Consider the following 13707-nt stretch of genomic DNA (forward strand, 5'->3'; position numbering starts at 1 on the left):
TTTATTCATATGCAATAAGTTTTATCAGATAGGAGGACATTCTTAAGTGTAGAATAATTAATTGGAGGATGAAAAAACAAAAAGTAGGGAGTATTATTCCATGTAATGGAAAGATACAGCCATCAGCTGAATTAGAACTCTGAACTTTCCCATGAAAAGATGGATCAGTTTATCAGCTCTCATGATAATATCTCTTGTAGGAACATTCCTAACCTTCCTCAGCTCAGGCACAGGAACCTTCCTTGGATTCTCCACACGATTCTCATCTTTATTCCCTGTTTCCAGTTTCCATTTATGCTCCTGAAGCTGAATTCCTTTCTCCAAAGTAAACCTGTTGAGAATACAGCAGTGGCACTATCTTGGCCATGGGAACTGCACCACGTCAAACTGTGCCCCCCAGACATATCCAGAAAAGCATTGTTCTGTGGTATGCAAAATCTATCAATTGATGCAGACCTGCCAAGACCCCCGGGCAAACAAATGTTTACTCATAACACTTATCTACTCAGGTTCACATTCCAGAGTTCCTGAAATGGATTCCAGCAAAATAAGATGCCCAGTGGAGAGGACTAGATGTGACTTGTGAAACCTGCTAAAGTTATAATAGTGTAATTCAGTTTCCTTTATTAAATTAAGCTACTAAATTTGACAGATTTTTATGTTCCCTAGATAATGCTAATTCTGTTTGTAAGTGAGGTCAGTATTATGAAATCTGGAAACGTGTTTGAAGTTTGACGGTGGGAAAAATAAATTAAGCTCAGTATCAGGAATTTTAGCAAATATGGCATCAACGGTTTGTCTAATCCTTAAATTAAAGGTTTGGTTTAGCTTGCAGTTGCAGTCTAGGATATCTTCCATTGGCAAATCCTCATCGTGGTGAATCATCTCTCCACTGTCACTATCAGGAGAGCTCTCTTATTCAGCAGGATTTATACGCCAGGATTTGGCAGGTCTGGAATGAATGGGATTTTTGAAGAGTGAAATCACACGTCATAGGAAAACATTTGCTTAATGGTCTGAACCAAGGCCAGTAAAGCGTTAGTATCATGTATTTTCCTCAAAAAGAGATAAAAGCTGGGTGGGGCTCTGTAATGTTTCCGAGGCAGAATGTTATAGATGGGGATTACAAATGTAGGTAAAGAGACGTTAAAAGAGACTCCGACGTTAGAAGGAAACTGAGTACTTATTGTTTTTTTATGCTTATTGTGGCTTTGAATATGAAGCCGAAGAGCAATGTACATGAAAAATCCAAACAGCAGCAGCAATCATTAACATTTAGTGACCTAGAAGCAGAAATTTTATATCCAAACCGTGCACGCTTAACACCGAGCAAAAACTGACACTGTTCGTGGTGCTTCAACCTTTTAGTAGGAGTTTACAGAGTGACTGAGATTGTTTTACTGGTAGATCCTTTCTCCCTCACGTATACTTATTTTTCCTCATTCTAGTTTAAAGAAAAAAGGGAGTTGTCTAATGGAATGCTTAAGTAGGGGAAATTAACAACTTTAACCGGGTCTAGAATATGAGAGGACTTGAATAACGTGAGGTAGTGAAGGAAGGAATACCGGAGCAGAGGAAAATTGACCCTCAGTTACACGCACTGTCGTTTATGGAAAGCGAAACGGCCATGGGCATTAAAGTTCAAGTGCTTTATACCCAGTTTGGTGTTCCCCAAGGCCAATGAGATTAATGATCAGATTCTTAACTGAATGCGGAACGCAAAAGCTTGAAATGGCCCGTGTTGCTTGCGAGATACATTAGCACTGACTTGTCTTCGATAAGATACTCAAACCTAACTCCAACCACACGAACAGATTGGCATGTTGACAGAGTTCCCAGTAAGATCTAGCCCATAGCCAGCCTGGATATGAGGTTCATTCTGTTCCAGGGAGCTCAACTTAGTATTGTTCATATACTTTAATCGGAGAAATTTGCAGTTGACCAGGGACTATTCAGTAAAGAGTAAACATTCCAAATTTGCGGTACCTGAGCTAAAAGTAGCCAACGAATAGATACAATTCGAAATTATTGTGGAATTGCGCACAGATGCTTTATAACAAAGATATGTTATTGTGGACTAAATATCACACAGCACGTTTAACCTCTGGTAGAAAGTGACAAGTACTGAAACCCGTGGAAATGTTCTGGCAGCACCGTTACCCATGTGCCATCATCATAGGCAAACTCTAGAGCATTAGTATAGCATTGCACCAATTCTAAGTAATATTGTGAAAGTGTGTTCAAAACCACTCAAGGAAATCCCTTCTCTGATATATTCTATTGCAGGAAACAAGAATATTAACTTAATTAAAATATTAATGAATATTGTAAGCATTGTTTAAACATCCAAAATACTTTATTAGCAATTGCACTTTACCTATCATTATTATATTTTAAGTATTGCATTATCCAGTCTCTCCGAACGTCATATCTCCTCGCTGGCAAATACTTAAATTTCTCATTTTCTTGTTAATTACCGAAAGTAAGAGTCTGGTCTCTTGGACGATTGACAAAAAAAAACCATAAACAATACAACCCCGAAAGATAATGAAAAGAATGTAGCGTCCATTCATTGAAATTAATGCCCAACCATCTTTCCTTCATTTGTGGTTAGGTTTTAGAAAGAATTGAGAGAGAGGGATCGCATCGAGCTCAGTTATACCATTGCAATACACCTCTTTTCAAAAGCTGATGTGCTCGACCTCGATCCCAATTTGGGGGTGGTGGTGGGGGGAGGGGTGGGGGTGGGGGGGGGGGGGGTGGGAAACTACTTGGAACCTTTTTACCAATGAATGCCTACCGAGGAAGAACTCCCAGTTCTGAAGAGAGCACTATATATTGATGATCACGTGAGGGAGCGGAATTTTCTCACCAAAGGTAAACGTGTCTACTCTCTACAGCCATTTGTTCTCTTAATAATGATGACATGTGTTTAACTTCACTTAGACTAACAGTGCCGAATTAATGGGCGCCTTCATTCTCAATAGATTAATTTCTATTGAAAGTGCTCCTCTCAGAGCTTTATGTAATCACCCTATTTCCTTCTGAAGGGGCATCTCACATTTTGCCCTAATAATATAATCATTACCCACATCCTGCAGCTGCACAGATCTTAAGCATTGATAGCACCAGGCAAGAAGAAGCAAACAGAAATAATCCATGTCATTAACTTAATGGATAACTGAGTATAAACACTGCCTGTGTCCAACCTAACCCCACGGCTCCGGGAAACGATTTGATACGCGCGGTCAATATTGTTTTAAGAAAAACTGGAAGTGGAGAGCACTCGACCTTTCAGCACCACGGAGAGCTCACCGAGCGAGTCCACTCGAACATCAGCCTCGCCTCTCAGTTATAGCCTAAAGTAGCAGAGCCCCGAGTCTAGCCTTCCTCTGACTGTAATTTACGAGCGTGGTTATTTCTGTAGGACTTAGCTGCGAGGAAGCTCAGCTACTCTAATGGATTACCAAAATGACGTAAGGCGCATTGGCTAGTCAAACGCATTATGACACGATTGTTATTCATGATAGAAAACTGGAAGCTATGGCAAAATAAGTAGTTTTCTTGACTTAATCGTGAGTGTATCCGGATCAATCAACTTATGCCCGTCTAGCCTTTCTACAGTTAGAATATAATAATTATATAAATCAAGCATAGTGATTAGATATTTCTTCCCTTTACATTATCCTCTTTGTTTGTGATCCTGCAACGATGGTAAATAGTTTTAGGAAACTTCAGTTCTACAGAAATGATAAACTTGACCGTTCAAGTAGCAGAGTTTTGATAGATTGAACGGATGTAAGTTCATGCAAACTGAAAAGCACAAAGGGATAGGTGCTAAATGAAAGTGGAAAGCTGTAAGTCTAGAGACTTTCACTAAAGTGAGTTATTATTTTACTTCCATGGACTTCCCGGTTCAATGAAAATAAAAGTAATCCATTACTCCTAAATGAGAAATCCATGTTCAAATTCTCCCAAATATTTCAAAACACACTTAATTGTGAAATGTCGCTCTGTTTAGATTTGCACAGTGTAGACTCGTTTTGTTATGTGCATATTAGGAATGACCGGTTTTCTAACCCGTTCACTACAGTGGGGGTCAAAAATTGAGAAACTGCTACTTGCCTTTTTGCACAGGCTTTCAAATAGTGATGTTCCTGAACAGATGCAAAGGGATTTTGCGATTGGATATACAAGCACCCCCGATATCTTAACTGAATTTCTTTTCACTTTTTAAACGGGACACCTAGTTTTACAAAATGCAACTGTAAAATGTTACCGCTAGTCTGGTGGCACCAGCACCGTTTACTGTCATTTTCAGTATGTAACTTACATGAAAAGATACACCACAGGAAAAGGAACGCAATATTGGTATTTTATTTATCTTTTTAAAAAAGCTGTGATTTCTCCCGATAAAATCCTTATTCGATTTGTTATTTGGAATTATAAAGATGCAATTGCTAAAATATAATGGTCCTGAGTGCGATGCGGCAGATTTACACCGATGCAATATATGAATACAACAGCAGATGTCGCTCTACACAAAGTGACCATTCTTTGCTTTCTTTGCCGACCAAGCAGACCTCTTGGCATTTAGAATTCACGTAATGTTACATTTTTAGTAACCATAAAACACTAATTGATCGAGATGATTTTCTAGACTGTTCATTAATCGTCTGATATGCTTTACGTTAAATGACCTCAATGCAAGTAAACCGGTATTGACTGTTTCACGTGATCTATAACTTTGTGAATGAAGCGCCGTGAAGACTCACGTCATGAGCGGGGCGAGCCGTCAGCCCCACGCTGATTGGCATATCTTTGCAGGTTAGATTTATGATTGGCAGATTGTTGACGATCTTACACCCACTCACTGAACACACAAAGAGCCGGCAACGTTGGATATAAAAGGATGGGCGTTGAGCAGCTAACAGTACCAGAGTTAAAAAAGCCAAGTTAAAGAAGAAACTTGCTTTGTTATTTCTTCGCAAAATTGAATCTCAAGGTAAGACAATGCAATTATGATAGTCGTTTCTGTAGGTTTTGAAAAACGTAAACGACGTTTGCTATTTTGTCTTCACTACTTTGCTATATTTTCATTGCACTTTCTGCAATTCCGTTGAAACTTTTGGTCTGTTTTAAGTAATTAGACTGGAATTCAATCCCTTTAAATCTATTTTTGTATGTTTATAACCAGAGAAATGCAGATAGCTGATTGGAAGTTAGGATGCCTATATGTAATAGGCATGTATATCTAATGTATAGCTTCTATTCACCAATGCATATATTTCTTTGCAAACTTTATAATGTAGCCAATGGATGCGATTGTACCTGACAAAAGCGTCTGATATTTACCTTTGTCATATGTAGTTTAGGATTTGCTTTATTTTCGCGTTTCAAGGTCCTTAGCGTCTTTGGGAATGATTTGTATGACCATATTTGATATAATATGACCATATTTGATATAAGGGCAACCTATAAATCGCTATTGCCTGTATCAGATTTAGCAAACGCCACATTAAAAAAAAACAAACGCTTTACAAATTTTATTTACACATAGGTTTGAAAAGCAGTTTTTGCAGGAACATGTTGCATTTATTTTCCCACTGATGCATCTACACCCGTTTTCCTTCTACTGCTTTGATTCCAGCAAGAATATTAATCATGTTATTCTGGAGTTCTGCTTCTATCTCTCCTAAAGGTAGCAGAAAGATAGTCAATGTAGATCAGCATGGCTAAAATGTGAGCGGGAAAAGGGAAGGCTACGCTGTCCATTTTGAGTAAATCATTACTCCAATATTCCAAGAATGCAGCGCTGTCATTATTTAGTTGGACTTTTAGATGCTTGAAGCAGAGCTCTAATATCATCAGCAGCATTGATAATTCATTACACAATCCATAACTGGGTAGTTCCTGTGCTGCCAAGTTTAATCGATTGAGTAATAATTCTTGTATTTTTCTGTCCAGTTTTGATTTTACCTAGTTTGGTTAACGGCAAATGTTAAGTTTATGGCCTTTAATTTTTCTGCTTAGTGCATCTTTTTTCCTTTTTGTCTCTAAATATTTATTTGTTAACTGAGTTGGGTGCCACATCACAATTTCAACCGGAAAGAGCAGGAAACTAACACACATCATTTGGCTGAAGTAACGCTAAGTGCCTCGGAGTGGCGCTCTAGAGTGACATTTTTCGGGAGGTGCTGTGCTATTTATGAATTGGGTAAAATCATGCCTTTGTCTTTCCCTCAGAAACATGGTTCTGCTGAAGATCTCTGCTTTCCTTGTGGTTTATGCTGTTTTTGTATGTCAGATAAACAGCTCCCACGCAGTTCCTCTCAGGTAGGCACCGGGAGTGTAGTATTCTGCATTTTCTCTTATATACTTTTGAGTCGGATTTCTATTGGGAAATGACATCAGCTTATTATACACTCAATATTTCATCTTAGTAACTTAGTTGTCCACCAAGTGTTGACTAAAATGTAGTCACATCAGTAAAATATAACACAATCCGAAACGAGTGGAAAGTGAGATCGAAGGAAGGAAAGGTTAACCGTTCTTTCGGGTTTACTTTGGGAGATGTTTTCGATATCCTCACATTAATATAATGTCTATATATAACATTTTCACTGCTTTTATTAATGGGTTTATCCGCTTGCAATGTCACAAGGCAGAAAGCAACATAGGAGATAGAATTTCGAAAACATCGAGTCAGATAAAGGTGAAAAAACGAGTAACGGTGTGTTTAAAAGGCAACTCAGAATTTGCAGGTTTACTCAGTGATTCGGCTGTAATTGCGATTATTGTCAAATATGGCGCGCGCACAGTTTTTTTTTGTACTCATGGATTTTAAGTTTAGCGGGACAGAATTTGCATTTATATTGAATTCCCTGGCCACACCGGGCTGTCCCACAACGCTTCGCTGCCAGAGAGGTACTTTTGAACACTAATCGCCATCATAATTTAGGGAAACCAGCTGCCAATTTGGGAGCAGCAAGATTCAATACAATTCACTAAGCAATGAGATAAATCACCAGATAATCTGTTTTCGGTGATGTAGATGGAATTATTTTATAACCCCACCTGAGATAATAGAGGGTGGGGTTACGTCTGAATGAAAAGACAGCATCTCCTGCAGTGCCCTACTTCTGCACTCGAATGACAGCCCAGATTATGCACTCAAATCTCTGGGATGAAGCTTGAAGGCTGACTCAGCGGGACAGTACTACCACTGAGCCAAGTCTGAATTTAATAGTAATGAATCAAACTCTGCTTGTAGCATAACTGATGCAACAGACCAAATCTGCACTCTTGCAGTGATTTAATGATCCGGCGGACAATGGTCAGGGTGACAATGATTTTTACTCTCCGCGCCCTACTGTATCAGTTAGGATTGCACAAAAATCCATGTTTTTATACTCTAGTGACATTAGAATTACAACTGACCATTTATTGAATTGCATATGGAGACAAATGTATCACCACTCATTGTGAGGTTCTGGTTTAGATCTGTGCTGGAGTCATCTTCAGACAGGGTGGCGCTCAATGATTACGAAGTTCGGCGGTTACTGAATGCGCTAGTAAAGGAATTCATGCAAATGATGGCAGAGGAACTGGAGCAACAAGTGCCCAACGCCAATAGGTAAGGTAACGCATACATTAAGATTTAAAAACAATATTCCTTCACGGGACGTAAGCGTCGCAGACTAGGTCAGCATTATTTGTCCATCCCTAATTGCCCTTGAGAAGGTGGTGGTGAGCTGCCTTCTTGAACTGCTGCAGTCCCTGTGGTGCTGTTAGGAAGAGAGTTCCAGGATTTCGCTGAAGTTCTAGGTATGGTTGAGTGATATGTCTCAAACAATATTACTTATTAAAGAATATAAAGAGTGTATTTCAGATTTATTCTAAGAGTAGCCTTACTTATATCAGCAGATGTTGATTAGAAAAATACAGCGACATTGCTTTCTCATATAACAATCACCGCTAAGTCTTGGTATATAATGTGCAATTAATTTGTTTTCCCGTGAATCAACCAGAATTATCTGACATAAAACACCACAACGTGGTTCATTAAATTTTGAGGAAAATCAATAGCTTGTTTTTAAAGGAGGATTGTGATCAAAAGGTACGTTTTAAATAAACGACATAGCCTGGTAAACAAAAGTGCAGTTCTATGTCTTAGCCTTGCATGGGAGAAATAATGTTGGAGAAATTAAGTTTTGCCTGCAAATGACAGCAACGAGTATGAAACGAATGCTTGATGGGGTGCAGTCGTTATGCATGTTCATTAAACATATCAAAGCGGGTTTTGTTTCGGCAGTTGGTTCAAAATGCATGAAGAAACTTTACAAAAAGCTGTTATTCTAAGTTTCGAGCCGACGAGAAAAGCATGGCCATCCTTTTTGCAAGACCCCTTGGCACAGTAACGGGTATCCAGTACCATACTGTGAATAGTAACTCCTTAATGCAGATCATTTTGCATGTAACAGTTGCTTGTTTGTTACATGAAACCGTGAAGTTATGCCTACATATAGCTCTAAGTGCATGACCCCGCATGCGTTATTATGAGATTGTTTGTTTTTGCATGTCTTTTCTGCAGCTTGGATAGATCCATTGTCAAACGATGCACGAGTCTGAGCACTTGTGTGGTGGGAAAGTTGTCCCAGGAGTTGCACAAATTACAAACCATCCAGCGCACTGACGTAGGAGCGACAACTCCGGGCAAGAAAAGGAACATTCTCACTGAGCTGGAAAACGAACGCTATGCAAACTACGGAGAGCCATTTGAAAGCAACTAATCGTTTGTTGTGATGCATGGATCTTAAATGCTTGAAGGATAAAGTGCTATGTTTTTTTTTCCGCCTCAATTTTTGACGAAGAATGCTAGACATGGACATAAATTAGAATAGTACATTAACCTTAATAAGCAATTACTTTAGCTTAAAACTGATTTTCTCATTATATAGTTTTACTGCCTTCTGTGGCTATACAGTGTGTCATTAAATGAATGCTTCTTCGTGCATGACATGGGTCTTTGTTCAATAAACTTATTTTTCTACCTGGAATATTTTTTTTCTATATTATGTATTCGATGGAAGGATTCTAGGCACAGTGACTTATTCAATGGTGTACAAGTTTCACTTTTTGACATTAGCTTTTCTGATGAGATGAGAAACTTTATAAATGCCCAATGTTACCAGCGCCTTTGGTAAATTTAGTTTAAAAGAAGTTAAAAGCCGTTTCCTCTCCATGTATCATGTTTAATTGCAACTGAATAATATTTATAAATGATGGCATTTAGAGGAAACTTTAAAAACACTAGTTATTTATTTTATTTAAAACAATTCTAAGACAAGTGACTCAATGTTCATTGTAGTGTTTAATGTACGGACTGCTGCTATAGAGACAACATTCATGGTATTCTTGCGTAGACTTCAATTTGACGTAATTAGCGTTACATTTTAAAATATTTCATCTTCAAGTAAGAATTCATTAAAAAAAATTTTAATGTCCTTCTTTTCTAAGGTCGCTTGTCCCACGTAAACCCTTCGGTTGAAGGGTCTTGCTCTGTTGCATCTGATCGGATCATGTCGAGTTGATCGGGTCAGAATGGGTGGAATTAAAATCTGAAAACTGTCAGATTGGCTAAAGCATTGTCACATTCTTCCCGTAAATTGGCAAATGGATTAGATTCCAGACGCACTTGACCATAGAAATTGAAATTACAGTTTGCAATTTCAGGCATTTTTTGACTGACTGTAGTGTATCCATTTCAATTAGTATCAATTACATCTTGTAATTTAATATTGTCATTATTTTCCCTCAGTCGATATCTGTATTTCTGTTCGTGGGCATTCTTATTATCTTATTTGTTTCTACATTCGATATTTTTGTGCCCCTTCGACTCCTCCCAGTTATTCAGTGGGAGTTGCTGTCTGTTTTAAGGCTCCAGGTCTGTGGCCAGAAGCCAACGTCTGTTGCACGCACAATGCAATCTTGGTAAATATGCAAATCACATGTCAGCAGTGAACTAATAACATTTCGGGCATCATAGCCAATAGTTGTGTGACTTCTAGTGGTTTACAATCATGCATAATTCATCTTGGTCAATAAAGAGGGGACAGCAGAGATGCTTTTAAGGAAAACCCAGATAAACAGACGCTGGAGAAATAAATAGATATTCTAATAGGATTAGATGGAGAGTAATAGGAAGAGGTTCGGATGAAGCATAAATGCCGACATGGACCACGTGGTCCGAATGGCCTGTTGCTGTGCTATACAGTCTGTGTAATTTTATACAAAAAAATAGTTAACATTATCTTCTACCCGTTATGCAGACCGCAAGTCTTTCGGCAACAGGGAAGGGTTAGTGCTTTGGCCTCTGGGGTATGCATTTAACCTGATAAATGTTTCTGTTTCCATTTGTGAAGCAGTGTTCCTTTGGAGAAGCGAGCCTGCAAAACGGCCACTTGTGCGACTCACCGCCTGGCTGACTTCCTGAGCCGGACCGGAGGGATGGGCAACAGCGACTTCGTCCCAACCGACGTAGGGGCCAATGCCTTCGGAAGGCGAAGAAGGAATGTTCAGATGTAGATTATTCAGGGAACTGGTAATGAGCTGCTTCTCCGCTGTTCTTGAACGCTGTATCAGGATCGACATTTGCATGTTTCTCGTGTAAATAGTCTAATTTCTGATTTAAATCATAATGTTAATGACAACAATCCACAACCACAAGAAGCAGTTTACATTTTGATGCCGAACTTGCTGCTGTTAGTAACATAGTTTACCTGATGTTTCAACTAATTATAGCTTTAGCGAAAACAGGCACGTCACAGAGGATTATCTTGTACAGCCTTGGTTTAATATATGTAAAAGTTTACCCAGTATGATTTTTGATTCAAATCATAATGTTGCGTTGTGGTACATTGAAGTTCACTGCCGTGTTTGTTTTAAGGTGTGTGCTAATCCTGATTACTATTTATATTGATTCTGACACCTAACGGATCAGTTGAACTAGTTTCCAACTGTTTACGCAGGAAACGCTCTACTTCACCTACATTATCCTCTCCTGCATTTATGCGGTAACAGAATCTTCCCTCCGTTTAGATAACTATCAAACTCATACTATCAAACCATGGCTGTTCATGGGGATAGTCATTGTTAATGGGAGTAAAATCAATTCAATGAAGCAACATTTCCACTTCGCTTAGATCGTAGTCTGCTTAGTGTTTTGATAAGTGTAAAAAAAAGGCTAAAAACTATATAATCCTTTTCAATAGAAATTTCGGTTTTGATGCCCCATTGAAATGTATTAACCACACGGGAGTGCTTTAAATAGCTCTTTTAATACACGTTGACGATACAATACAGCAAAACGCTTGGATTCCCACTCCAACATTCTACATGCTATACATAGATGATTACAAGTCTGATCTGAAAATAACCAGTGTACAATCAGTTTGGGTTGTAAAATGAACAGTGCATTGTTACACTTCTATGGTACTGTCAAATACATAAAAGCTGCACAAGTTGAAACATTTTCGGAACTGGATATTGTATTTAGAAAATTCGCCAAACCTGGTCTTATCCTGCAGACAAATGGAGTAAATAGTTAAAGTACTAAGTCTCCTGTACTTTTTGTGTTTTACAGGCAGACAGCAGTAACTGACGAGGCAAAGTTCTTTCACTCCCGATTAGATGTCGCTTGGCTCGCTTCCCTCACCGCAGAAGCACGGAGAACAATTACGATTGGAAATGTTTATTTCACATCGTCTTAACGTTACAGTCCAAACTCATAGTTTTGTCCCAATTCCCCATCTTGTTAATCCTCGTTACTATTATGTAAAGCACTTCCTAAATGTATCGTACAGCAAAATAGACTTTTACATCACATCATGTTTTATATCCAATTATATTTGAAATAAAAGTGATGGTATATATATATATATATTCTATTATTTATTAACGCTTGGGCACAATGTGCAATGTGACTTCCAGCTCTGTGCTGTTAGAACTTGGTCTCGACAGCACTCTTCAGTATCTCGGGGATATAGTAAATGTTGCCTCTCAAGGCATGTATGTAATATACTTTGTGTTGTGCCTTGATGTAAAACGCCATAAATTACATGATTGTACAGTATATTAATGACATCTTAAATATTGTATCAATTGTGAAAATCGCAAGATTAAAATATTTTCGATACATTGACGTCGCGGTACCTTTATTGGACGAAATCTTGGTTAGACGGAAGGGTTTGGAATCGATGAGGCCGTGTTTCTGAGAGTTAACTGCAGTGACATGCAGCCTTTCCTGATTGGCTTCTTTAGACAGCAAATCAGAATGAAAGTTCTGGAAGAATTAGTCTCTCATTTAGCCAACATTTAGTTCCAGTTCAAACTGCTACAAATTAAAGGGCGATAATCCTAATATTAACATCGTTTGCAGTCCCATTGGCGCAGACCTGGAACACTAGCCACTGCTTTTACTCAGTGAAGTTAGCTTGATTGCCTCAGCTTCAAATGCGTCCACAGTTTTTCTTGAAGTTACATCTTGGTGCTTGAGATTTTTACTAGGGATTAGGCTGGGTGGCTCATTTTTTTTCGGATACAATGGGCCAAGTGGTCGTCTTCTGTGTCATAAACTTTCTATGATTCTATTTGTTAGCCATATGTTAGCCCTCGCTCAGTTAGTAGCACTCATCGTGAGTCAAAAAGTTGTGGGTTTGAGTCTCACCCCCGGGCTTGAACACAACAATCTAGTGCAGCTCAGTGCAGTGCTAATGGAGCGCTGTGCTGCTAGAGGTACTGTTTTTCAGATGAAATGTTAAAGTGAGACCTGCCTGCCCTCTCAGGTGGATGTAAAATATCCCATGGCAGTATTTCAAAGAAGAGCAGGGGAATCCCTCAATCAATATCACCAAAACAGATGATCTGGTCATATCATATTGCTCTTTATGGGAATCTGCTGTCCATTCCTGACATTTCAAAAGTACTTCATTGGCTGTAAAGTGCTTTGGGGCTGGGGGCAGGGGGAGGTCAGGAATAATGAAAGGTGCTATATAACTGCAAGACTTACTTTTCTATTTTCTTCTTGAACAATTTATTCAAGCCAGTGAAACTTGTAGTTCATACAATGGACAATATAGGCGTATGAAATCTCTCCCCAAAAATAAATGCTTACAAAAGGGTAACTGACGTAGACATGTTCCTAGTAAGAAATAATAATAATCATCACACAGTATCAGCAATATGCAAACCCCTGGCAAATGGACATCAAGAGAAAGACACAACTTTAATCAATATAAAATTTGCTAAATATACCAAAGTCCCAGCTCAATATCAATCCATTTTACTAAAAGGCAAGGATTTATTTAATGTGTATCCTAGTTCAGCCTGATGACCAACATTGATGTATTTGGCATACAGTTATTGCTGTATTTACACTGCAGCTCAGTAACTGTCACTCACTGCACTCGACAGGGGCCAGTTGATGTTGCATGGCTGTGTCCTGTTTAGGAGAGACTCTCTCCCATGTCTGGACATTGATTTGGATAGAATTGCATCCCAAAAGTTGGGCATCTCAGGGAGTTCTCCAACTTGTCCAATGTAACATTAGTAGAAGGGCGACATTTGCAACATTTTTCATGTGGTTGCTCTGTTATTCCACTGAAGCTATGGCGGAGAGGTAGAAATCCAGTCCTTAAAATTTTAGAG

At 38.8% G+C, this 13707-nt stretch overlaps 1 protein-coding gene across 3 annotated transcripts; it reads left to right on the plus strand.

The window, feature by feature from the left end:
- Window positions 1–4882: 4882 nt before the first annotated feature.
- calca (calcitonin/calcitonin-related polypeptide, alpha) lies at window positions 4883–12196 on the plus strand. 3 transcript variants are annotated; one of them, XM_078547874.1, is made up of 5 exons: window positions 4883–5005; window positions 6247–6336; window positions 7502–7636; window positions 10425–10603; window positions 11645–12196. In XM_078547874.1, the coding sequence occupies exons 2-4, from the start codon at window positions 6251–6253 to the stop codon at window positions 10585–10587; spliced, it is 384 nt and encodes a 127-aa protein (XP_078404000.1). In that variant the 5' UTR covers window positions 4883–5005; window positions 6247–6250; the 3' UTR covers window positions 10588–10603; window positions 11645–12196. The 3 variants fall into 3 exon arrangements, with proteins under 3 accessions (XP_078404000.1, XP_078404001.1, XP_078403999.1); XM_078547875.1 differs by having other exon boundaries at window positions 10428–10603; XM_078547873.1 differs by lacking the exons at window positions 10425–10603; window positions 11645–12196 and adding an exon at window positions 8594–9057.
- Window positions 12197–13707: the final 1511 nt, after the last annotated feature.

Source organism: Cetorhinus maximus, chromosome 9, assembly GCF_964194155.1.
Source record: "Cetorhinus maximus chromosome 9, sCetMax3.hap1.1, whole genome shotgun sequence".
Lineage (NCBI taxonomy): Eukaryota > Metazoa > Chordata > Chondrichthyes > Lamniformes > Cetorhinidae > Cetorhinus > Cetorhinus maximus.

What these genes read in the sequence shown, in the direction of transcription:
- calca (XM_078547873.1), top strand. Translation starts at nt 6,251, where the DNA reads ATGGTTCTGCTGAAGATCTCTGCTTTCCTTGTGGTTTATGCTGTTTTT. An exon ending in TCCCACGCAGTTCCTCTCAG is followed by an intron (nt 6,337 to 7,501) that starts GTAGGCACCGGG and finishes GTTCTGGTTTAG; the next exon opens with ATCTGTGCTGGAGTCATCTT. An exon ending in CAAGTGCCCAACGCCAATAG is followed by an intron (nt 7,637 to 8,593) that starts GTAAGGTAACGC and finishes TCTTTTCTGCAG; the next exon opens with CTTGGATAGATCCATTGTCA.